Here is a 26,031-nt window from a genome sequence, read left to right as displayed (position 1 = left end):
TTCGAACAAACTACGTAAGGTCATCACATAAAAAACGTAATGTTGATCATGAGCGTTAAACAATTTAAGTTTTATAAACAATACTAATACGTAAATGCCTTTGAGTTCGTGGGCTATTATTCAAATAGGCACATCAAAAATGATCTTCATCAAATCAAATGCAAATATATGTATTGTTTCTATATCTTCTGTGTCGAAATACAGTAACCCGGCCATGTTGTCTTTCGAGTCGACATCATTGTCGGAATAATAGCTTCATCAAACACTTATTTTCTGTCCAATTTTTGGCTGTATACGAGTGTCGCCTTTTCGTTGTCTCATGAGCGTTAACAATTTCTGTTCGGTCAATCTGCCTCATGAATATCATTCTCGTCAGAAGATGTCGCTGTGAACTGTCCGTCTGTCATTTTTTCTCTCATAATCGATTCGAAAATTCGCGCGCACCCTACAGCAAGCCATTCGATTGATTCAGTCAACCCTTTCTATACGGACTGTAGTCAGTTCTGCTTGGCATTGCACTTCGCAACTACGACAATTTCTGAAAAAGGTTATCAGCAAAACGGTGTAAACAATATTCCGACAGAAATAAGCAAAATAAGGGAAACATGAATGCATCCAATAGATTCATCGAACAAGTGCTAGAACAGCTGCAGATTCCGCTTCTGATTGAGGTTTACAAGCTGAGTTTATCTAATTTCAGCGATTTCTTTTTTTGCAAAAAACACTTCGGGATATTCCTGTTTTTCAAAATAATGCATCTATGTACTGTACCTATTGGTATGAGACTAGAGAAGCAGTAAAAGCAATCAACTGGGACACCAGTTGATTGAACGGATAGCACAGCTTTTAGGTCGTTCTATTTAGGCCTGAAGGCCATTTGGGTTTGACTATTGTGAAACTTAGGTGTGTCGTTGTTCTTTCAAGGAAACCACTTAACCCTTTTGCGACCATGTTGCGATTCAGCGATGGATTCGGTAGTCGCTTTCTGCGCGAAACGTATATATGATCCTCGAAATGGGTTGTTCATTCATCAAAGACTTATCGCAGTAACAACGCACTGTAAACAAACACCTGATGATGAGGTTCTGCAAGGCCTATGATTACCTGATAGCCGAGTTGCCAAACGTTACATATAATAGAAACAATTGTATCCGTTTCCGTCCGAAACAATTGAATACTGAAGAAGTTTTGCCATCATTTTTTTACTATTGCATGATTCCATACAGATTAGTGTTAATATCTTGATTACAAAATAAGAATTTAACTAACTTATCGATAGTATAAGCCGTTGCTTCACACGTATATCGGCGCCGTTTTGTATTTCGTGCAAAAATCGTAAGAAGGCATAACGAAGCCGATGAAGGCTCAGCGTCATCGTAAATGTAAACGACTGTCTATGACAAGCAGCACAAATTGTTTTCTCAGCAACGAGTGAGACTTGCTTCTTCTGTAATTCCAAATCAGTTTGATTGGTCGACTCAGGTTCGATTTTGGTTTTTTTTTTTTTTCTTGATCCTATTGTCGCTGCCTCTCAACTTTTTCAATAACCTGTGCCAAACGGCGACCGGCTGCAGTCACCGTCATAACGCAATAGATGGATCCTCCATACAAAGAAGTCTAAAGCACTTCAGTTCTAGTTAAAATAAACAGACGACTCCGTTTTCCTTACTGTCTTACGGGTCTAATATGGGATCGTTGGTAACCATTACGTTTCCTTGTTGATACAATCGTCGGTAACAGAAAATTCCTTTCTCGTAATACAACGAGAAACTTGATCAGACGTTCGCGGGCTCCTTACTATCGCTGCAGCTAGTCCTGCTTCTGAATGTATGATTCGTATGGAAAATAATGCGTTATCTGGGAACGAACTTGACAAGCTCAATTATTCGGGTTATCGGAACAGCAGAGACCCAGTTTAAAACGCTTCATGGAGTGCCATTTTGTAATACTATTCAGCCAGGATCCGAGTTGGTTTCGAGCGTCCTATAAAAGAGCGGAATTGAAGGTTAATGGTCGATGGTGGGCATAGTGTAAAAGTTGGCTTCAGCCACCGGGGTTGAGCTTCGCACGGAATAAGCTTTGCATTGATGGTGTTCTTTTTTATTTGTATTTTGATCCCTCTTTTACTTAAAGAAAAAGCCGGGTAAATCAGTACTCTCTGTACTGTCTGATGGCATCTTAAAGTCCTCATCTGACTATTTCACTGGTAACGCGTTTACACACTCAACTTACGAGTACGTGTGGTACTCTAGGCGCGCAAGCACGCATAGACGGACACCTTTGACTTCGCATTCAGAAGCAAACATTTCAAGCTGTGCCTAACGGAAGTACTGGACGTAAGGTTCAAAACATTTATTTAGTGGCATTTCAGAGAGTAACGCCTGATTACATAATCGACAGTTCGTCAGCTCTACCATGAGGTGTTGTATGTTATGAATTATAGATTTTTATGACGTCGTAAACTGCTACGGCTCTGACCATACGAAATTTGTGTCCAATTTAGTGATATATTGAAAAATATAGCTCATGTTATACGTTCAAGCAGACGTGACTAGATGTAGTTACAATCTACAGCAGTATAATAAAACGGATTTTGCTGTGATCACTTACCTCCAGTACCTTAATCCGTGTGTATAAATAACTCACTTTGTTCACAGAAATAGTGTGACATTATGAATTTTTATATATAATTTTATATATTTGTTGTCTACAGACATTGACCTGCAATGGCTGTAAAGAGTGGGCTGCAGCGCGCTAGTGATATAAGGCTGGCTTTTTCTCATGAAAACTTAATGAATTTGTTTTAGAATGTGTGTGCTTAATGAAGAGAGGAACCCTTCGAGGCCATTCCTCCGAGATACACGAATCTGATACAGTATAACTGAACCACAACATTAAAAGCCGAAACGTTGAACTCTCAGGGAAAACGCAGCGTAATGACTGCATTTAGAAAAAGCGCAGTGACCAAAGCACAGTAGACTTCAGAAAGTTCAAACAGGCCCTTTTTAATTTTTAATGCCACTTAAGAACGGTACTTTCCAGTAGGTAGAAAGCACCCATGTTTACCTGAACTCAGCATTACCTTACCAAGTTACATTGATCTTGCGTAGCCCTTTGTTTAATATGCCAGTCCTGTTATGATGACATAAATGATATTATAGTATTAAGCAGTGCACTCTATTCTAAGATCGAAAATTTATCCGATTGTTTCACTGACATTCATACAAAGCTTCTAACATACGCAGAAGTTAGGATTCACTTTGTTGTTTCATTATAAACCATAGTTTGTACGTAGGTAGAGCTAAATAATTCACCACAAGATACATTCGCGACCTGACCATTCGCTAGAACGTCTTTATTGACAATCCAAACAGATATGAAGCGCTGACTATATCGTATTTATTTACGTTCTCCGGCATAGCGCTTCGTTCAACGCCGAGGGCGAAGAATATTCAACAAGGTTGGGAGTCGAATAGAAATCAGGACACCATTGACTAATCAATACTTCTGTTTCTTACGTAAATAAAGCAGGTGACTTCCATTTGCATCGGTTAGTCTGGTGGCTATTGCGGGATGGTCCCAGTAAGAATTTTTCCGTGGACCGCACGAATAATGATTACGGAATCAGAGTTTTCTCGGATTTTTATGGTAGTCAGGGTATTCCTGCTTGCTTTAATTTAGGATGAAATGCGACTAGCAGTTTTGTCACTGGCTCATGGCTGTGAAGACTAGAAGTAACACTTCGAATATCTAAAAAATAACTGCAAACATAAGATCTGATGCCATGATTTAGGAGTACATTGGAAATATTCACCAAAGAGCGACAGCGGAATTTCAGGAGGCAGTTAATTCATTTTAGTTGTAGGCACAGAGGATTTGAACGTGACGGAGAAGCAACCCAAGATTGGCGCTGTCATCAATAGTTTATTTACATTGAATTGGGAAATGGTATACTGGGAGGGCGATCAACGGTTGCACTGAAGTAACGAAGTTCCAGCTAATTGCGGCTAATTTACATTGGGCTTATGATTAAGCTCATGGAACACAGCACTGGTTCGGCTTGTACGAATAGACGTCCGACGGAGCAAACGTGTTTTCAGGTGCTTTCATGGAAAAGGCCTATTCTATAAACACAGGTATTGGAGGTACTCACAGATAGCAAAACAGTGCAGATGCGCATGATAATTCTACAACGCTGAACTTCTTAGGGAACTATCAACAAACGTTTGTTTCTAATGCACTCGTTCCGTGAGTGTGTGATCTTGTTTGAATCAATAAGGCACATCAGCGATTTAGCAGTTCAGTTTACAGGAGGCTAGTGCATTATGTTCATAGCAAACCGATATAGTATTTTTTTTAAACAAAAATAATTAATTATCAGTGAATAAACGATCAGCTTGAACATTTTTCTGTTTCGAATAACAAACCCAGCAAAACTTTGCCATCAAAAAACCGCCGAATGAGATAGTAATTATCTCATTCGGCCGTTTTTAAGGGCAGTGTTCCTGACAGATTCGTAACGTCGAATACGTCTCTAAGCTGCCATGGACTATGACACTCCGAGGTAGAGATGACGATATTTTACTAGGTTAATTAGAATTTTCATGTTTTTTTTTTGGCCTGTGGTTAAGACTATGTCGTACGATCGGCGCTTTGTCGCTAACCGATACAAGCTTAGAGGCTCGATAATTTTGTTCTATTTTTTTCACCTATTTTTCAGACAAAGCTGAATTGATTTTGACAAACCTTCGTTTTGCGTAATCAATTGAGAGTTTAGCTGTATATTTGCAATTTGTATAATTCGGAGCGGTAGACAAAGCGGCGAATCGTTCTGAAACAGTATCGTCGGGATAATCGGCTTGAGGATAAGCCGCTGAAATAAAAAGAAGTGATTACAAATAGCAAAACAGCAGGACCGATAGCCGGCGGCCGTTCTTTATTTAGTGCCATGCATTTCTCTATGCGACTTATCATCATAATAATAATAATATTCGGAAATAATGAATGAAGAAACAGAAATCAAGCCGATGTCATTGACGAACAATGTGTTTCCAGAACAATTATTTATATTCGATAGTTAATCAGTATCGACGGAGGAGGACAATTCAGGATTTAATTATTTAAAATGTAATTTATGTCTTACCGATTCACATACAACCTCAACCAGTGTAGACATTAGAGAGCTTTAGTTGTTTAGTAGTGGTGACTCAAACCTTCGTATAGGGCGAACTTTTCACGACGAGAAGATAGATACGCCAACCCCTCTTGGAGCTCATTGGACTCTGCACATTTTTTCGGACTTTTCACCTTGTACAAAACTTGTACGTGTATGCTGTATGCTATAGCGTTCAATTTCCTTACGGTTTGTGTCTAGTCAACCGATATGGCGTGTATTCCGCAATTTTCGTACACAGTATACGATATACGAACGAAAAAGGGGCCTAGGATCCGAAATAACACTAAGCGCTAGTTAAAGTAGTCACTGGCCCTATGAGGGATCCGCATAGAAAAGACAGCCGTCGCTTCGAGCAGGCGCTCTTGCCTAGTCCGGCGATGGATGCCTTCTGGGTCCTAAGATTCTGTCGCTGCGTTGCTTGTGGTCAGTTTCGCGACCGACCCTCGCCGGGCGATCGCTAGCGGACTGTCGTCCATGGATGCATGCGTGTGCTGTGGACACGGCAGCGTATTCACTTGAAATTGCGCACGATTATCGATCTCTCGATGCGCTCACCGGCGGGAAGAAACCCGCTGTATGGGCTGTTATTTGCTACGCGCGTTTTGTTTTAAGGAAACAAATTCATTTTGACGTTCAGCGCTGAAGGATAGAATTGAGCGTATGCTCTTTTTGATCTCTCAGGATTGACCTGGTAGTGTCGTACACGGCTTATGCCATTTCACCCTGAATGAAAGACGTCCGGTTACATACCTCCGGATGCTACGCAACTATTACAGAAAGGTGAGGCCATGTCCTAAAGGTGAATAGATTATTAATAAGTATCATTTAAAGAATTTTTCAACTGGAGCATTAAAAAACTTAACTTACCGCTACGTATCTTCACGGTTGTCTTATCGGTTAGCGTCTCGATGCATATTTAAGGGGACCACATCACCAAGCATCTGATATTGCTTATATAAGAAACTCATGTAGCTCTCGACACCGTAACAATTAACCTAATCATATGCAACGAAAAATTAACATGGTTCTATAAAAAATAATAATCAGGTAACTAGCCGCGAGCGTATGAGAGCATAGATATCTCACTTGAGCATCCTATCTAGCCGTTAATGAAAGTAGCCATGGGTGGTTATACGTTCCGAATGGATACTCTAGCATGCTCTCGAGACAGATACAGCGACAGCTCCATGACGTACTTTTGTGAAGTTAGCACCTATCCTTCAATATAAACCTCAATATGAATGGCATTTATTCGGGCTATTGCGCCTAGTCTGCTGCCGCCGCGAGCGACCGCGGAAACAACAGCAAGCACTTCAGTACCGTAAGGCGCCGCGACCGCGTTGACCTTTTGGCTTGCTCAAATACTGCAGTATACTACAGTATTTAATTCAGTCGCGATGCGTAATACTGCTCGTATCGCTGCGACAGTTTGACCTAGTCAGGTTCGAAAAGCCGGCCTATCGGTCCAGCACACGTTGCCGCCAACGGAAGCGTGCTTGCCGATTATTTCCGTTTGGATTTGTCACGCGATGGTTAGTGCGGCTGCCACGGCAGCTAAAAGTACCTGCTTAAAAGAGTTCAACTATCGCGTAATGAACTTCGACCGTTCGTATGCGTTCTGGTTTGGAAAGAAACAACGACTGGTGATCGTAACCTCTTTACCGTAGGAATAATCTTATTTGAACTTTCTGAGAGTTACTGCTGTTTCCTATTTCACGTTCGGCTGATTCTCTGAAGGGGAGAGAACACGACAGTGTTACATAATGGCAATTTATTTTTCCAAAGTTTTTATTAAGCTTTGTACGCATGAACCGAAGATGTTCGAACCCGTCTACATCTGTTCTTATCTTACTCAAACAGCTCCAGATAGCTGTCGCCGCATTGCCACTGGACGGCAATCCAGACCCGCTAGCCAGAAAAGTGGTCAGAGCCATTGGTTCAGGCCCCGGCGGATGGTATATATAGACTAGAAAACAAATAGAAATAAATAAGGAAATGATCTAATTGTTAGAGTAGCTTCATTTGAGAATTTGTTTTTTAGGAAATTTCAATGCTTCACAGATGCTCGCTCCGTGCGTGCTAAAACATGGCGTTACGTATTGTCTGTTAGGTTCATTGTGTGAAGCATTCATGTTTAGCGGATAACCTGTAAAATAACCTCACTTCATCTAACATTTTCGCAATATTAAAGTGTCCTACTTAGATTAAAACAGGCATAGAGCAACATGACAAGAAGTTACTCGAAGAAAGGATTAGACTCCAATGACTCGTTCAATAACCGCATCTATAGACATTGAGAAGTAAGACTTTGAAATCGAATCGCGTTTCGTTGGCATTTACCAGTACTTAACTACTATGATGAACTATGCGTACGCCGCTTTTCTACCTCTGTGCCAAGCCATCTAGTCGTAAATGTCTGCCGTCTTCCAGCGTATATCGAAAAGAAAGTTCTGATCAGTGTACGGGACTCGAGGTCATGTCAGCGACGTCCGATTTGAGCACTATGAATGTTTCAGCAGTACCAAGTAGAGCTATGGAAACCATTGTGATAAGCACAAATAATATCAAGGCTCGCAGACCATACGAGCTACGAGCCATTGGCGTTTGGACGCAGACTGGTACAGCTCTTGAGGAAAGCGGGAATTCGCTTTATTTGCATCCAAAATAAACCCGAGTTCACAAACTAGACAGACGTGATTGTTCACGCACGCTCCACGCTAAGCGCCTACATGCCATTGCATAAACGCTATGAAAGGCGGGACGACAAACGCCTTACTTATAGCAGCATTATTATTCGGGAATTTTTCATGAAGAGAAATGTTTTGTCGGCGAAAAAGGGAGGGACTGATATTTAACTTTGAAGCGCGTCGCTTGTCAGTGATGAGCAATAATAACGGTATGTGAAGAGCTGAGATCTGTTGTTTTTTTTTGAGGTGAATCTGTATGTGGACGGCATTATCAGAGGGTCATTAGCTACAGAGAATCTATCTTCGCTAGACTGTTTTTGGTTGATCGCGTTGTATAAATTGCGTGACGTGTTACGGAGTACGTCTCTAACCAAACGTCTATCAACTCAAGTGAGACAAACAGTTTCTAAAGGGTTTCTCGTAACAGCTGTGTTTGCAGCTCGCGTATTAACTTTATATATGTCGCGTATAACTTTAACCAAATTGCGAGTCGTGACACATCGCCTATGTAACTATTTGGGGATGGACGCCCCACATTCTAGAAATATCGATGAGCTCGTTTATGTGTTGTCAAGCTGCGATATTGCAATTTGTTATAATCTGAAGTAACTTAAGCTGTGCTGCTGGTGAGGGAGCAGTGAGTGCTGCTAGGCTTCTCTGTAACATGTTAATTTAACGGAAATAACTTGCTCGTTATTAACATCTGCTTGCAGTTTTATGGGTAAGACTGCTCAATCAAGTTGAGAGACTGATAGATCATATCCTCTAACCCACGGCGGAACATTTTATATAACTTACTTCAATACAACTGAAGAGTCACCACCTTACTAAACCAGCTGTTAATCAAGATCTAATACTATGTGAGCTAGTTAAGATCCAAGACCAGAGATTTGCAAAACAGCATAACATAGCTCGTGCTTCAGCTAGCGCTGTTTACATCCGTCGATTCTGTTCAATTACTTATTCAGCCAATAATACAAACAGTACAAAACGGTTATATATTACTTCGCATTTAATTGAATTTTATTGAACGATAGACTACCAGAATAGTTTTTTTTTTACAAACGTCTCAAGGCTCATTTTTTTTAAAAGTAACATTCTATAAAAGTCATCCGATTGAGTTATATAGCTTGATTATCTTGGGCTATATAAGCTAAAATGAAGTTCGATTACAACTATCAGTATTATTTCAAGCTTATATGACACGAGCTGTTCTCGGTTGTTTATCATACAGATGCATCGGAAGAACTAAGTTGTCTTCGAGCATTTATGTCATACTTGCATTATGGTATCGCATTCTTATGTTTATGTGGCATATTTCTAAGGTAGTGAGTGCTCGAAAGAAATTGTGGCGTCACCGTTGTCTGTTGAAAAAAAACGTTATCGCCTATATGACTCAAGCGCTTCGACTCTATTGACCAGCGCTAACCTATAAGCATAGAACGATTACCTAGGCCTTTCAATCCGCTAGGGGTTCGAATACAATGCTTCTTAAGCTTGTAGGAGTGTACCTATTAATTCGACTTTGCTTGGCCGGTTTATTTCGCGGCGTGACGAAACATCAGTGTGTCTTCATAATACACGGACGGAACTGCATTGGCAACAATTGTATCAAAATCCTTAAATGTATGATGTTTTTAAATGCATCATGTTACGTATAACAAGTGAATGCTGATCAGCGCTAGACGCTACGTATCTAACGATTATTCAAAACAATCCGCTCTGGTACTCCCTATCGTCATTGGTGCATTGATGCAGGAGCGAACAACCTTGTTTCGTCAAAGGGGCCATAGTGGTTAGCTGCTACTTGGCTCAAAATCTCAACATGGTACCATATGTAGAAAGACTGTCGTTTATTAACATGGCGACTAGTGCGCGCTTTCACGATGATCTATCCGCTTCGTAGCTGGAACACAACAATATTCGACGGTGAAGATCGGGTATGGTTCTCTTCGGCGGAAGAGGCGATGTATAATTGCCTGTCGAAAATTTCCACTCGAATAAATGATAGGCCATATGAGATTTGTTTTGCCACTTTGCTGGCGAGTTCATAATGACGAAACCTATAAACAAGCTCGACGGACGCTCGGCTACTATAAGTATGTTTATATGTTTTGCAAGCAAATTTTAGAATAGGACGATAGAAAGGCAGCTTGTGGTGTTGGCATCAACGTCGCGACGACAGTTCATAGCCATGGAAGGGAAAGACCGCAGGTGCGGTTATTGCAAACAAGCTTGCTTCAACGCATGTTTATTCGCGTTTTGGTATATGGTCAGGAACTACATTAGCAGCTTGCCCAATCCGTAGGGATCATGCAAAGTTCTTCCATGCCCGAATCCTGCTCAGTTGTTCGCGCGCAACTGAGCACGGAGATGTTGCTCTTATTATTAGCATAGTGGCTGGGGTGGGGGTAACGACGTCCGGGTGATACCGACTCGAAAGGACGTCGTTGATACGTACAGTGAGCTTAGATAAGGAAACCGTCTAAGTTTTCTTCGAGACTGCATGGAGTCATGCACTTCTACTCCTTCAAAAATTTTTAACCTATACGAAATGTTTCTTTTTTATAAATATAGTTTTCATCTAAAGGGCTGGGTCCAAAGAAACGAAACTCGTCGCTCAAGTGTCATCGCAGGAGCGCAGAACCTTCATTGTACTGCGCGCCTTCATGTCGTCAAATGGAAATACACCTCCGCTATCCTGATGGCTACACCTGTCCGGATGGACCTAAAGCCCGTCCGGATGGATCACTGAGAAGAAAGTATTTAGAGTGTATTTTAAGTACTTTAAGCATCGTTTGCCGTTGGCTAGAAAGGGGACGCCAGCTAATCATGGATACTCCCGAGATTCGTTCAGGACCCAAGTTGGTTTTATGGTACATCATTACGTTTTCTCAGGACAGCTCGAACACTTTGTAGATTTGGCAGTGTTTAGGCCAATCAAAACCTGTCATCATAGGGCTCAGCCGAACTTCGTCGTTATTTTCAGTAGAAGGATCACGATCTACGGCCCAGCCGAATAGGCAAAGAGGGCATACGAAAGATCATAAACGAAGGGGCAGTTTCAGTTTATACAAATGGCTTTAGGGGATACGTATTTTTCTGCCAAACGCAAACATAATCACATGAAGTGACGTATCAGCTATGATCGTCGTTCCAGCAAAGCAGCCGTTTGTCTGAAATGGAAGCGGGCACCTTTGTCACTCATTGTTATCCTATCAATAGGAGCAAGGGCAAAGCTCGTTATTCTCATCATCGATTATTTTCGAAAACAACATTACTAGCTTCGTTTTGGAGGATATGTTCAGCTAGGATTGCAAGAGTGATTTCTGACCGCGTCAGTTCCTCAAACTGGCTCCTCCGCTCAAAATCACCATACCATCAAGTGGGCCGATATGAGTCAATAATATGGGTTCTATCCTTGATTATGTTTCGAGAACTCACGATTTATTGCGTCTTCATTTTAGGCCGCAAGGTACTAAGTCCATAGCGGACTCGACGGTATACGGGTTTCTCTACTTCAATCGACTATTATATTTACATTCATTTTACATTTGTCATACTTTTTCCAGCCCAGGAAAATTACAGTAAGTGTTCCGACTGATGTCGACTCTAAAAAAATATACGTGAATATGTATTAAAGGAAATAAAATTTAAGCATTATCATGTGAATATTTACATAGAAGATGTTGGATTACCTAGTACGGTAATGTTATCGATATCACTATCTTCTCAGCATTATTTCACTGTTACTTGGTAGTAGGTTATATTTTGGTATTAGGGGCAGTTAAGTCATTCTCCTGTTGAGGGTGTACTCAGTACATAATGGGCCTAGTGGTCTACTGTGTTATAGACTTAGGCGAAAGTTAATTATTTGAATTTTTTTTTAATCTATTCATATAATAGTGAACATTTGCATGGACATGATAGTCGGCTTAATTGCTTAGAATTCTAAATTTCGCTTTCTTTTATCGCTGGTCATTTCGTTTGCCGTTAGTGTACGAAGGATCGGTACTCATTCAGGCCAAGCCGTTCAATGCTGACGCATACGAGAGTAGGTTACGAGTAAGAGCAACTGTTGTCGATTGATGTTCCCACCTTTGTCGGATAAATACCGTTTGGCCGACCCTGGTCACGACTTGTTCAGTCGCGCAAACTTCTTGACAGAGGGTGTCTGATCCATACTCGCCTACCAAGTGTACAGCTATTGGCTGTTCCGTATAGTCGATTCGGGGTTTGCCGACGCAGGGTGGACTTAAAACAAGGGCGTCATGCATAGGACGCTGATAAACAACATCTTCTGTAAACAAAATTAGTGATTGGCCCGAATCGGTAACCTACATAAAGGAATCCACAACGCCGATACAACTGCCAAGACACCATGTGTAGTGTAAAGTACGGTGTGCAACTAGGATCTACAATCATATAGAAATCATCTAGGCGTATTCGACTGAAGCCGTAATTATCAAAGATCTATGGCTGAACTCTGTCATGAAGAAGAATCGACTTTGACGAGAAGCTGACTGAATGATACTTGCGGATTTATCGAAACCTGTATGTTGTACACAGGTTCTCATATAGAGAACACCTTCTTTTTCATAAAGGGAGTGTCTTTGTAGGACATACTACTAAGTTAAAGGCAAGACGTTAAAACATGTAGCTTTGTAAGTGTAAGACCTGTAGTTTTTCGTTCGCATAGGCCGATCTATACACACGGATCGATTCTCTCCCAAGTACAATTTGTGACATAATTTTTCGTTGTGGCGTTACCTTTTTTTTTTTCGGTCACCGAATATATCCAGAGAACCTCATCGAGTGCTGTCATGTTGTAACTATAATATATATGATTGAATCGACATTTTCCTTATGAGCGAGATCATTCCTGCTAAATGTTTTTTTTTAGCATGCTTAAAAGATGTATTATTATCTAATATATATAGATATCCGAATTGGATTTGGAGCGGCAGTTGGGGAAATGCGACACGCCGAGTTCGTCTGTAATAGATAGACGAGCTCGGTTACTAAACGACAAACTCGAATCTAGACAAAGTCTCAGAAGCACGCCTTAATCGTTTACAATAAGCGTTATAGCATGGTTGGCATCCCGATTCCGTCTAGATTTGTCGCCGGTACAATAAAGTGAAATAGAGTGGAAATTACGTAACGTCGTGTAGAAATACGCGTGCGGTTTCTAGACAAGTGATCTTCTTTGAGTAAAATACATCCATGGAATTACAACGCCCACGTAAGCACTGTCGAAATGTTGTTGATTCTATTTTAGATGACTTTACAACCGTATACACTTTTGAATTTTCATAAATCTTCAGATATAAGAAATCTCCTAAACAAGTTTACTAGATTGACCAGCGATATTAGTAACGGGCGTTCGAGTTTAAAATCTTTGTTTTTGGTTGCTTCAGGATGACAACGACTCTTCGCCAAGCGATAAAGGTCTACAAAGACCAATACACAGGAACGTCTTTCGTGACGGGGCCACTAAAATTGGTATGGTAGCCTAAGAGAAACTAGTATACGTGTATGTTATTATCTATAGAAGCCCAGTGCTCAAGCCAGTGGCGTGTGCACGTACCCCCTGTGTGTTTTCTATATGTACGTGTGTTCCGTGCGTGTCCGAGCTGAGATTTAGCCGATAAAAATTGTGGCAAATATTACTAAAGCCTGTCATATTTCGCTTTTAATCTCTGTTATATATTACATTTCGCTCAGCCGGCAGATATAGCCCTACCGATCTTACCATTATTACGTATTGGGAGACGTTGGGAGGTGTAGTTTTATATAGTAATCGCCACTACTTCGTGCCGGAGTCAAACATATTAGCTGTGGAAGCGAATTACTCTAGTTGTCTTCGTAGGGTAGCTACACGACAGAGAACTCGACGGCACAACTCATTCACTGATATGCGCCATACGTTCCTCATTACGGTTTTTGCCCTGACGGCTTTCGTTCGAGATGGCAAAAAATCGTTTCTTTTTTTTTTAATGGCGCGCGAGAGTGCGTCTTGTTTTAATATCTAAACCCAGTAGGACTTTTGAGTGTTCACGAATTTTTCGATGCTTAATAGAACTTTGATCTAGTGTGACGAGGATCGTGCCACATAGAACGGCAATCAGATGCCATAATATGTAATATGTCTGTATTTGCCTGGAGACTATGTGTTGGTGTATGAGGAAGTCGTTGATCAGAATGCCTCGTCAAACACCGCCAGTAACAAAGCCACAACAAAAATGGCATCGAATAGTGCCGAGGAGACGGGTAAACAGTCACGAAAAGCTCGTAAAGCAGAAAGCTGGCGGGATTCGTTTCTTCAGAATCTGGAATTAGCTGGCTTATACATCGAGGAGGTGAGTTACAAATTGTAACAAAATATAATTAAATCTGTTTAAGATAGCTAAGCACAGACTGGTTATGGTTATGACAGGTCGTTTGTTCATGTTGTTATTATGTTGAAATTTTAATTACAAGGTCCTAACTGGCGAATGGAGACTGCCTCGATGGGACCACACCAGCCGAACTCACTCTGTGTTGATACGACATCACTTTCCTTTATTTTCATTTCATTTCCTGTCTCTGCATTCAGGAGGTTGTGGAGGTTTTGGGGGAACGCAAAAAGCTGCACTTTATTAAACTGTCAGCACCGTGGGAAGTCCTCGTAGACTATGCTGAAGCATTGTGCTTTCGGGCACCTTTGCAAATAGACACTCAGTCGATGACGGTATGTACACCGTATGATGATAAAATTTCTTAGTAGAATGACGTAATTTCTTAATTTATTCAAAAGGAAGTTAATTTAAAGGCGACAATATATTAGGAGAAATATGCAATGCAATGCACTGCACTAAAAAAAGTATTAATTAGTTGAAAATCCTAACGATGTAACGCTTTGTTTGTAAACGGTATAAATACCGTTCTCTCGATACTACTCGAGGCAAGTACTTATTTTAATAAGTACTCGCCCCGGCTAGTTGCCTGTTTACAGAACGGGTGTTTTTGTTCGACGCGATAGAACAGCTACGTACTTAAGCTTTTGTGCAGGTCAAGTGAAAATGACGTATAGTAATGTTTATTGTTTTTATCGTTACTATATCTATAGTACATAGTTCAAAACTCACAACGATCCTCTAGCTAAGGTCAACTGTAAAACTGCCTTGTAATTTCGTTCGCTTATCTGTCCAGAAACCGAAATGGCCAGAGCGTCCTCTGGGTAACTACCTGCAAGCGCTAAACATTTTCGACCAGGAGGTGCCAAACGAACCTATCGACTATTATACTTGTCCATTTAAAAAGGCCAAACTTGTTAGGTAAGTGTTGCTTACGTTACTTTTACGGGTTTTCAGTAAAGCACAAAATCTCTGCCGCTGTAGTAGTTCGATATGCTTAAGTTTGTTATCGAATGCTAAATACTACGAAGTTATGTAAAACGTGTGCGATTAGAGTAGCGAGAGAAATGGAAAGAGACGCCAAGCGATTCCTTAATACTCGTTGCTTGATCCATTTCTGTAGAGGGAATAGCAGGTACTGTTGTATATGAACAAACCCACTTAGTTCCCGCTTGAGTCATTATGCAGTGTTGGCCTGTTAATAAATGTCTCTTCGAGGTCAGCGGTCTACACAACACATTAACTATTTATCTGGATCGGCAACGACTTCCTACATTTCGCTTAATTCTTTTTGTGAGGTTCAGATTTTTAGGCAGTAGTAATCATGACGAATACTTCACAACGACGCAGCGTATTAGAATTGTCCATGAGATCCTACAGAAGACTGAATTTGGTCGTCGACGGAAAGCTCATATCGGTCTTGATCGCCTTCTCGAAGAATCTATCTTCACAGCTGCTTACCCGTTGCACGAGGTAATTTGGGTCCGTCTTGCTTGTATGTCCTATCTTGATGTGCTGCCCACGTACCTTACTTGCGGAGAAACGGCTAGTGCGATGAGAACGGGCATGCTTAGAAAAATGCATTAGAGGCTCGCTGAAATCTTTGCTCATCGATCCGGAACATCACGTTGCCTGGGAATGAACAAGCAAACTCGTATTGAACGAGAACGAATAGTTAGTAGACCTAATATACCATCTGGAACTTTGGATTTCGAAGGTAGTATCAACGTCAGGCGACTAACATGTCTATAATACAGGCTGCTCTGTTAAAAAAAAAAATGAACATTAGTTTATCATAAAACGACAGACATGTACAAACAAAGCTTGAAATAATAAGTCTTCATACTTGTTTTGCATAACGAGTTTCGAAAAGTGCCGCGAGGTTTGGCGAAGGTTCGATTAAAAGTAAATGTCGTTTTAGCCTTTTGCGCTGAATACGCTCATGCAATCATTGTGAAGCAAGTTGCAATATTCCACATTGGTCTTAGAACTAAGAGGTTAAAAATTGGTGGAATCGAAACCTGTATTGGGAACTAACGAAAAATATCATTGGACCTAACCAGCAGAGTCAATGAGATCAGCAAAACAACAACGATTTGATAAAAATACGCGCATCGATAGAAACAAATGAAGGCACTTTCCGAAAGGTGCGCATCTGAAGACGGCTATTTTTAATGAGAGGAGAGGTTATTACTTTAGAGCCTGCGCAGTAGTCTGGCGCCAGCAATTATGCAATGCATGTTACGTTTAGAATCTCATAGTCTTACTTGTTACTGAACTGTCACAAAGTATGTCACGTGCTTCGATAACAGTATTTTCGAATGATGCGGTAGGGCTGTCACAAACCACCCGAAGACTTACTTCCGCGAGAGTATTCACGTCGGCAGGTGCTATTCGAGTTCTGGGTCCGATGGGGTCGGTGGTACAAATTCCAGCCACTCAATCATATCCGCGAATACTTTGGTGAAAAGATCGCCATTTACTTTGCTTGGTTAGGTCTTTACACCGCTTGGCTATTGCCTGCCGCCGGAGTCGGTATCCTCGTGTTCATATACGGTATCGTCAATGTTGCCACAGACAAGCCGACGTAAGTATACCTATCTTGTGATGACAGTCATGCTTTAGGTAGAACTATATACGCACTGTTTCGAGTACAAAATGCCGCCGCATATAAGGCCTAAGATTTAACCTTCAGATTTAGCCCTAAAAAAGTAAACGAATGACATGGAACTATAGCAGTCGATGAAAAATGGAAGTAGCAGTCATCAATCCTCGAAAGATTTAGAGAGATGTAGTTCTGGTAGATTACGTGCAGTTTTCGTTCGGGCCGGTATGGTCTACGAATAAATTTCACGCCGTCTCTTGGTGTAACCTCTCCAATATTGATTTCTGATGTTATGGCCCTAATTTGGTTTCCTCGCTTGCGACTCGCTGTTGTAGTGCGGAGCTTTGCGCGAGTGATTATATATACCGAATGTGCCCTCGCTGCGAGGAACGTTACGGCTGCGACTTCTGGTATCTTTCGGAAATTTGTATTTTCACTAAGCTTACGTACCTCTTCGACCATCCGGGAACTGTCTTCTATTCGTGTTTTCTTTCGTTTTGGGGTAAGTGAAGCGTGTGCGCGGTCATAAGTCAACGGTATGTCACGTTGTTTAGTCGTCGTACGCAGTGATTGAAGTCAATAAACGCGATAATTTTAACCTGTTACCAGCCTCCAACGATGTGGTAGGATCGATCAGTTTACCCCTACTTTTATCGTGATTACATCTAGTATCTCTTATCTTATACGGTTCTAAAGCTGTAACTTTCCTTGAGTACTGGAAGCGTCAATGTTCGCGCCTAGCGCACCAGTGGGATTGCATGGACTATGAGGAAGAAGAGGAACCGCCTCGACCCGAATTTGCCGCTAAAGCGTACTCCGAAGCGCGCAATCCGGTCACGGGTCAACGGGAGCCCTCGTTCCCGCACTGGATTCGCATGCAACGCATCGTTGCCGGCATCGCCATCCTTATTTTAATGGTTGGTTCCGCAATTGTTTTTCTTCGTCCAGCTACCCGACCCACTTTATATTCTGTTTTTCTTTAAACATGAGTAAATAAGTTTAACTAGTGATTATAGATACTACTGACCGCTAATTCGCATAGTATAAGTATTGTATGATAAGACGATTGGCTGAAATCACTCACATTGTTCGATAATCCTTACTCGATAGTCAAATTATAAGCTTCAGTATGTAGACTGACAAAACGGCAAGCATCTTGTAATACGTTGTTGCTTACGTTCTCTTACAGCCTGAGCGGTTGCTCTTAATGAATAGACTGATAATGGTGAAAATTTTTCATGTTATTTTTATTGTTTCCTTTTAATTACTGTTACGCGTGGCGATGTGCCGTTACTAGAGTGACTATTCGATCATCCAATCGCTTGGCCTTGTCGCAATTGTGCTGTTTTTGTCGACATTGCCTAATTTTTGTTATCTGTAACGTTAACGCTGTTGCAACTGTGCTTAGCGTCTGCGCTGTTTGCCGATCTGACCGTTCTGTCTATCTGTCTGTGTGTATGTGCGAATGTACCACGGGGACGCTGTAGATATCTCTAGTTTTGGTCTTCATGGTCTCGGTCATCATCTACCGGGTTCTCATCTCGATTCCGCTGTTTCGGTCGACACAACTGAAGGGCTTTGCTTCAGTGATTGCGTCTTCCTCAGGAGCGTTCGTTAACCTGATCTTCATTATGATCCTTGAAAGGATCTATCGAAAGCTTGCCTACAAACTCACCCAATGGGGTTAGTACCGACGGTAATACGTTTACATGTTACGTTAAGTCTTCCTTGGATCGGATCAAGCACAACCGATCACTAACGCTTGTTTGTCAGTTGGGCTACACGCAGTGGCCGTGATTTATCTGTATATAGTCACGCTTGAAAGTTTATTGAAATAGGACAATGTATTGGTGACCACAAAAGAAAAGGAGAGAACATTGACGACGACGTACATATGCGTACCTATGACTAAACATATTGCCGACTTACAGAGAACGGGCTGCACGATCTGTGACTGCGTGATTAATACCACCACAGTAGAAGCACTAATGTGATGTTATTGCTGTTGTGACGAGCAGTTGTCATAGAAATTACATTTTTTTTTTGCTATCGATAGTACTAATCCTTCTACCGCCTTTGATATCTTTTCGGTATTCATCTACAGTTATAACACGTGGCCTTTGCGATAATAAAACTGGGTTCCGCGGGTAGTATCGTCGCATAGTTACTAGTGTTAAAAAGCTCGATATTTGTCATAGTTAACATAAAAATCATTTTGTTTCGTATTTTAGAGATGCATCGCACACAGACGGAATTTGACAATAACCTTACCTTTAAGGTAAATATAATATATACGAGTAGAGGAGTGGAAAATGTCTACCTAGTGTAAACTTTTATATATATGTATTAATTTATTCGTTCTCGATCATACCGGGACAGGGAGACAGTGGGCAAAAAAGCAGACTTCCAAGAATTAAATGGTCATATTTTGATTTGATTGGTTTAATTATTGTTCGCAGGTGTTCATGTTTCAGTTTGTAAATTACTATTCATCGATATTCTACATCGCCTTTTTCAAAGGTCGTTTTGTGGGCTACCCAGGCCATTATACTAAAATGTTAGGCCTACGCAACGAAGAGTGTTCGGGCAGTGATTGCTTGTCTGAGCTTGCTCAACAACTAGCTGTCATTATGATCGGTAAACAGACAATCAACAATGCACAGGAAATACTCCTCCCGTAAGTTCCCGTTTCACAGATGCTGCTTATCTACTAGAAATCGTTTTTTTTTTTTTGATACAAATACATTTTACTATTTATAGTGAATGTTATGTATGATACTGTCGATGACTAGGCTGAATAACACCTTTGATGTATAACTGCACCTGTTTATTCTGTCTAATAGAAGACTGTGAGGAAGGACGTGTCGTATTTAGGTTACCGCGTAAGAACCGTGCGAACTTTCACTAGTGATTTGCTACCGCTTTGCATCTATTATACATATCAACTGATGGAGAACTTATTTATACTTACATTTTGTTGCCTAGACGCCATTTGCATCATAAAGCTCCGATCTAAGTAAGCGGTTAGCAGACGTGGAAGAGTCTTCAATTCCATGCCGCAGGCCACGTGTAAATTTACATGTCAACAAAATTAATATTGAATAATTACAGTCGTGTATAGAGAAAGATGAGTTTTATTTGTGCTCCCCATCACCCCATCATAGAGTACGTCGGTATAGTTTTTTCCTCTTGTATCAATGTGACTTTGCGTAATTCCGTCCAAGATGCTGCGTTTTTGTATATTTGTTTTTTCTGAACTGTTGTCATTATAGCAAATTGCAAAACTGGTGGAGTCGCAAAAAGACGCAGTTCCACGAGGACGGCAAATTGACGCAATGGGAAGAGGATTACACGCTGTCGCCAAATGAAGGACTCTTTCAAGAGTACCTCGAAATGGGTAGGCATCAGTTGCTGTGGACTGATTCTACTATCTTCATTAACTTTTTTGATCTTCGAGAAATGTACGATCAGTTTGCCGTAGTCCATAATTACAAGCAAGCAGTTTCTATAATTTTTTAGCATCTTGAAACATAAAGCGTGTTTTTACGCAAAATAATGTGTGCATGCGCTTCGTACTAAGAAAAAAACCCCACTGAAAACCTACCCGGGAAATTTGGGACTCATCCTTTATAAACATTCTTTATCATTCGGGTTTACTGGGACCCTGTTATTTCCACTGACTATTCTCAGTGGCTTTTGCGCGTTCTCAGTAACATGTAATTGACAACGTAATAAATATGGCTATCGTCGGTTGCCTGTTTTCGATTTTCAGTGTTACAATTTGGCTTTATCACGATATTCGTGGCCGCATTTCCACTGGCTCCACTCTTCGCGCTGCTCAATAACTGGATAGAAATAAGGTAAGAGCGACTCACTCACGAACTGTTTTTCTCAGTGGATGCATCCTGCCTTTGTTACGAAGCTTTCCCAAAAAGGGAGCAAAGTTTCTTTCGGTTCTCGAAGAACGTGACACTCCTTTGGAGATTCCTTGTGAAAGAAATGCGGTATACAATCACAGTATAATCTCAGGTATACATTTAGATGAATAGAACCCTACAAATAAAATATTGGTTAAATAATAACTGCAAGGAAACGGTTGCAGAATGGTCTGATATTTTTCTCTACTAATAAGTTTAGTGAGACCAATACGTCAGATCTCTTTTTCTGTCAAATTCGGCCGATGTTTGGCGTGGAAAAGTGTTCTATTACGTATTATGTACTAATGTTTGTTATTTAAGTGCAGGGCAACGTATTTGGCAATCGAAATAATAGTATCGTTCTCCCACCCCAGATTGCGTCAGTAACTTTTATCAATGAAATTATATAATAAAATAAATTGATTCTCATTTAATATTTTCACTTAACACAAAATCAGTGCTAGGCATCTTTGAAATAATCAGTAATAATAATGCTTCTCTTTTACAGGCTAGATGCACATAAGTTCGTCTGTGAAACACGGCGTAGCGTACCCGAACGTGCCCAGAACATTGGGATTTGGTTTTCGATACTCGAGTTACTCTCCCGTGTGGCTGTCATCAGCAATGTAAGCTGGAGTACGATGAAATAAATGTCAACCATGAGTTCTTCTTCGTTTTTATGATGTAGTTTTAAATTTTCTTATTATAGTATGCCGTGGGTCGTTAGTCAATCAGCTGAGTGAGAGATTACGTAACGAACTCTAACATCGACTGTTAGACGATAAAGAGCCGGACGCCGACCCGAGGAAAAACTTCAAAGTTTTTCTAATTTTTACGGATGGTAATTGATGCATTGCAGGCGTTTCTAATCGCGTTTACATCGGACTTTCTTCCACGGATGTTGTATATGTATAGCTACGATCATGGCTCTCTAGAAGGTTATCTTAATTTTACACTGAGCGTAGCGCCAGATGGAGCACATTCACAGAGTTGCCGATACAGGTAAGGAATGGCTCACCTCTTCTGAACGCCGTTCAAACATAAACTACTATCACTTCCGTTTTTAATTGATCCTTTGGATAATTTTTTTCGCTTCGAATAACGTAGAGATGCCGTTCGCACGTATCTGGTTTATGTTACTGACCTAATTTTATAATCAGGCTTTAAGCTCAAATAGCTCAATTATTCTTCATGTTGTCTGCGTCATACGTACGTACGTACGCGTATTGCACTTCACAGAGACTTCCGCGACTCACAAGGGGTCCACACTACCTTCTTTTGGAAGCTGTTGGCTGCACGATTTGCCTTTGTACTAATCTTCGAGGTAATAGATTAAAAAAAAAATAATAAGTGTAAGGGTGATTTTTACTGTATTAACGATTATACCTTTCCTTAATATATATTTAATTTTATAATTTTTAATCAAGCTAATTGAAACCGCTCTAAAAATTTGTTTTCGTTTCCTTCAAGAAGATAGACGCTAATTACTCTGGTACAGAACCTTATTCCAGATGAACCATGTTTAATTATTTTTACTGACTAATTTCATCAGCAAGGGTGCGGTGATTTAAGCAAATTGTTTTATAGTTTTTCGGCTCATTCGTGCTATGAGATAATCTAGTTTCGAAAGGCCACCAAGGTACAATAATATTTGATATCCTTGGGGATCCAATACTCAGACGGCACAGACCTTCAGAAATGAAAGGTATAGTATCATATCGTCAGAGCTCCAAGTATGTGAATATTTAAATTTTGTTGTTTACTCCGTTGTGTTTGTCGGATGTTAGCATGTCGTCTTTGCAATTTGCCACATAATTGACCTACTGGTACCGGATGTGCCCCAGGACGTTACCATCAAAGTGAAACGAGAGCGTTACCTTGCTAAACAGGCTTTCACCGATTCAGAACACATCCTCAAGGTACATAACGCAAATATTTCCAGAACAGTCATTTTGTAGAGACGAATTTTTTTATTTGACTCATATCCCACTGAATCGTTAATTTAGTGCATGTGGACAAATGGCACGGGGTTTATAGAAAAAAAACGCATTACCACAGATAAACAGTGAAAGGCACTTGACTGGTAAGGCTCGAAGCTTTTAGTCCCTCTAATAGCTCGAATCTGAGCATAGACACATTGCAGGTTGTGGTGTGAGCCAGCCGTCTGAGGAGAAGCCTAAGGGCGTAGGTTCCGGACGTAAAACACGAAAAATACTACAATTATATGCACTGACTCTATTGAACTGGAAACCACTTGTTGAGATAAAAATTTGAATAGGGATCCTGCGATTGTGATCCTGCTGTTGACGTACCCACATCATAGCACATTGCTGCAGAAATATGGTAGTCCTGACCTTTTTATGAGCGATGCAAAATGATAGACAGCACGTCTGTGTGCAAACTTTTCTTTATTGATATATCTCCCCATTGCTATAGGGGTAGGAAGAAAGTGCTGTTTTCGGCTACTTACCGAAAACATGCACTGCGATCGTTTTGTTTATTCTTCAGTCGGCTTCCTTCCTCGGGTATTTTGTTTACCGATCATCGTTTGACGTGTGTGTGGTACCCTGCAGTAAAGAGGGACAAAACATCGATTAAAAAAGTGATCTAGCATTTCCTCGCTCGTAAATCGCTCAACAAATCTGGGAAAACGTTCTTGTTATTGACATCTTTGCAGTTTTTGATCAGGCTGATTGAATGAATGACGTTACGAACACTGTGAAGAAACTTGAAGAAATCGGGCATCGATTTATCATTACTGATGATACTTTGTTACTTAATTTAAATAGAACGTGTATTATTAAATATATTTTGGAAACATGCACTGTGGAAGCCTAAACAGGCCTTCAGTTGGGCCTTGTGCCGGCTCTTAGTTAGAAATAGCATGATGCAATAGTCACGCAGTAAGACACAGTCTTCTATAGAAAATACACAATTCTCTGTCAACGACGTCATGTAAAGGTTTTTTATAAGCCATTATAGATACAGCGTTAAAGGCTCGATTTTTTTTTTTTTTTGGTACTTTCTTCTGTTCATCTCTCATCGGTTACCTTCAACATTCCTGTCATTTTTCCCCCTTACCACCTATCAAATCCTGTGTGCGCTAACTATGTGTACCAATGTGTATAAGCCAAAATCCTCAGAACTTGCGCATAATATAGCGTAAGTTATTCAACTTTGTTTTTTTCATATCCGTCGTTTTTCATCTGTGCCGCAAAATAAACGAAATTACATCTTTATTTAGGTAATTGACGCTTCTAAACTGATACCCTAACGAATCCTATTTCTAACAGCTGACAATGTAAAACATATTTGGAAAAACTTTTTTTGAAAAAGCTGCATAGATATAAAGGTGACCATAATAACAATAATAATAACAACATGCTGCACCAGAATAATAAACGAATCCGTGCCTTCAAAATCTGACTTACAATTTCTACAGGATTAAATAGAGGCAGCGAAAACGGCAGAAAATATTTCTTAGCTACTTTGAGGTAAGTGTCAGGTCTAGCCTTTCACCTACTCCGTCATACAGCGCTCGATCGAGTTGAATATTTATTATTATGTTCCCGTCACTTGAAACTATCTATCTATAACAAAGCGGAAACTAAAATACAAAAAATTTCAATATGGCCATTTTTAATTTGCCCCTTAACGATGAAGTGAAAAAATCAGCTCTATACCGTCCTTTAGCCACCTCCTTTAACTCGCCGAGGTGGTGGCGCTTCGATCGAATCTACTTGCATGCAGTCGGTCTTTGAAATCGCAATGAAGATAACTAGCAAAGACGGGTGCGCGAGTTGCCTCTGCCATTGTTTTGTCAGGCACAGACCGTCATCGTGAGTGATCTATCAGAAAACTACAATAATACTTACAGAGTCTATCGGTGATTACTAGCAGTGCGATTTCGCGTTTGAGTTGATATAAGTTATGCGAGGGACCAATCGCTTAGCGTTTTTCGAAGTTATTCAGTGATGTAAAACGACTCGAGTCTACTAGGCCGGAAAGCAGCCACGCTACTGGCGAACAAGTTTTCGTTAGCGTTGTAAATATTTTGAACGCTAGCGGGAGTTTGCGATCTCGTGACCGATCTAGTTCGCATATGCCGCGTCTATTTACATGTAATTACACTATCAATTTCAGATCGTTAGAAATGAAGATGCATTTGATGAGGAGGAAGGAGCGACGTCTCGAGGTGCTGCCTACACCAACGAAACTAGTTTTGATTTCCGGATGAATCTGCCTGAGTCAGGTGAATTAGCCAATTCGGGTTAGAGTGATGATTAATCCATGATAATATTTGTAGCAGATACTTTCTCTGTGAAGCCGAACATAGTAACGGACGCGATTCCAACGTTTAAAAGCGTAACTCAAAAAATTCATCGATCGCCCGTAGCAGATGTGTACGTAGATCCAGTACGTAGAGGGGACGATCTTGCTGGTGATATGCCTCTTGCTCAAAAGGCAACTTACCTATGATAACAACCTATGTGAAACGTGGTAATATTTGATCGAGAAAAAAAAAATAAAGACATTTGCCTGATATATGAATTATTTAAACCGAAAAGCGTACGATCGAAGAGAAAGGAATATTGTACATCGATAACAGACAGGTCACTGACACGACAGTCTTTTCCCTATTACTACTCTCTACATTAACCGCTTTTAGGCTTGTAGGGGACAATTGATACTGGCACGTTCTGGAAAGTTTATGGCGCTGTACTTCGGGATCATAGCATAATTTTCGGGGTTATCGAGCATAGACGGAAATCATCGCGCCACACAACCAGTGAATATTATTAATAAATGATTCCATCGGGAATTGCTTCAACCATATCAACAGGGATTTGATTTCACATATATATGTTGACATTTTCTGGAGAAGCGTCTCGCCTTATAGAAAGCTGTACGGTTATGCGCCAATGACCATCTGCGTGGGCGCTATCTTCAATGGGGTATCTACATCGTGATAATTATAATAATCGTGTATATAAATAAGGGTCGAAAGTCTATTATTATACACCGTATATTGTATGAAACATTACATACATACGTGGAAAATTTATCGGAAAAAACTATCTTCCTCTATGTTATAACAGAAAACGACGACAGCAAGCTCGCGCCTCAGTTATGAACAATTTCAATCGGAATAACTAGCGATAAAAGCGTGATATGAAATGTTTTGCGGCACGTTGCGATCTCTTCAACAAATTTACGTTGTTATTACTATTGTCAATGGTAGTTGTTA

The 26,031-nt window shown here is 40.6% G+C and overlaps 1 protein-coding gene and 1 long non-coding RNA gene across 8 annotated transcripts in view; one reads left to right on the top strand and one right to left on the bottom strand.

Moving 5' to 3' along the window:
- Positions 1–25,619, top strand: part of LOC111253469 (anoctamin-7-like) — a 29,075-nt gene extending 3,456 nt beyond the window's left edge. Inside the window, exons 1-20 of one of the 7 annotated variants that reach the window (XM_022812879.2) lie at positions 11,683–12,417; positions 12,804–13,108; positions 13,284–13,368; positions 14,032–14,225; positions 14,462–14,596; positions 15,058–15,182; positions 15,560–15,734; positions 16,595–16,848; positions 17,202–17,368; positions 17,563–17,783; positions 18,354–18,549; positions 19,098–19,144; positions 19,326–19,543; positions 20,139–20,263; positions 20,639–20,726; positions 21,292–21,409; positions 21,643–21,785; positions 22,023–22,107; positions 22,571–22,702; positions 24,927–25,619. In XM_022812879.2, the coding sequence (XP_022668614.1) occupies positions 14,109–14,225; positions 14,462–14,596; positions 15,058–15,182; positions 15,560–15,734; positions 16,595–16,848; positions 17,202–17,368; positions 17,563–17,783; positions 18,354–18,549; positions 19,098–19,144; positions 19,326–19,543; positions 20,139–20,263; positions 20,639–20,726; positions 21,292–21,409; positions 21,643–21,785; positions 22,023–22,107; positions 22,571–22,702; positions 24,927–25,058 (2,478 nt within the window). In that variant the 5' untranslated portion in view covers positions 11,683–12,417; positions 12,804–13,108; positions 13,284–13,368; positions 14,032–14,108 and the 3' untranslated portion in view covers positions 25,059–25,619. Of the gene's footprint in view, positions 1–5,727; positions 5,957–11,668; positions 12,418–12,803; positions 13,109–13,283; positions 13,369–14,031; positions 14,226–14,461; positions 14,597–15,057; positions 15,183–15,559; positions 15,735–16,594; positions 16,849–17,201; positions 17,369–17,562; positions 17,784–18,353; positions 18,550–19,097; positions 19,145–19,325; positions 19,544–20,138; positions 20,264–20,638; positions 20,727–21,291; positions 21,410–21,642; positions 21,786–22,022; positions 22,108–22,570; positions 24,623–24,926 lie in introns of those variants that run through there. The other 6 variants (XR_002674671.2, XM_022812875.2, XM_022812878.2 and 3 more) reach the window with 6 other exon arrangements.
- LOC111253474 (uncharacterized) lies at positions 44–5,571 on the bottom strand. Its single transcript, XR_015330463.1, has 4 exons — positions 5,144–5,571; positions 4,747–4,873; positions 1,270–1,983; positions 44–538 (listed from the first exon to the last, which is right to left on the bottom strand). It is a non-coding gene; the product is annotated as an uncharacterized LOC111253474 (long non-coding RNA).
- Positions 25,620–26,031: the final 412 nt, after the last annotated feature.

This window comes from Varroa destructor, unplaced genomic scaffold (genome assembly GCF_002443255.2).
Source record: "Varroa destructor unplaced genomic scaffold, Vdes_3.0 BEIS01000006.1, whole genome shotgun sequence".
Classification (NCBI taxonomy): Eukaryota; Metazoa; Arthropoda; class Arachnida; order Mesostigmata; family Varroidae; genus Varroa; species Varroa destructor.
This window is presented reverse-complemented; position numbering and strand designations above follow the sequence as displayed.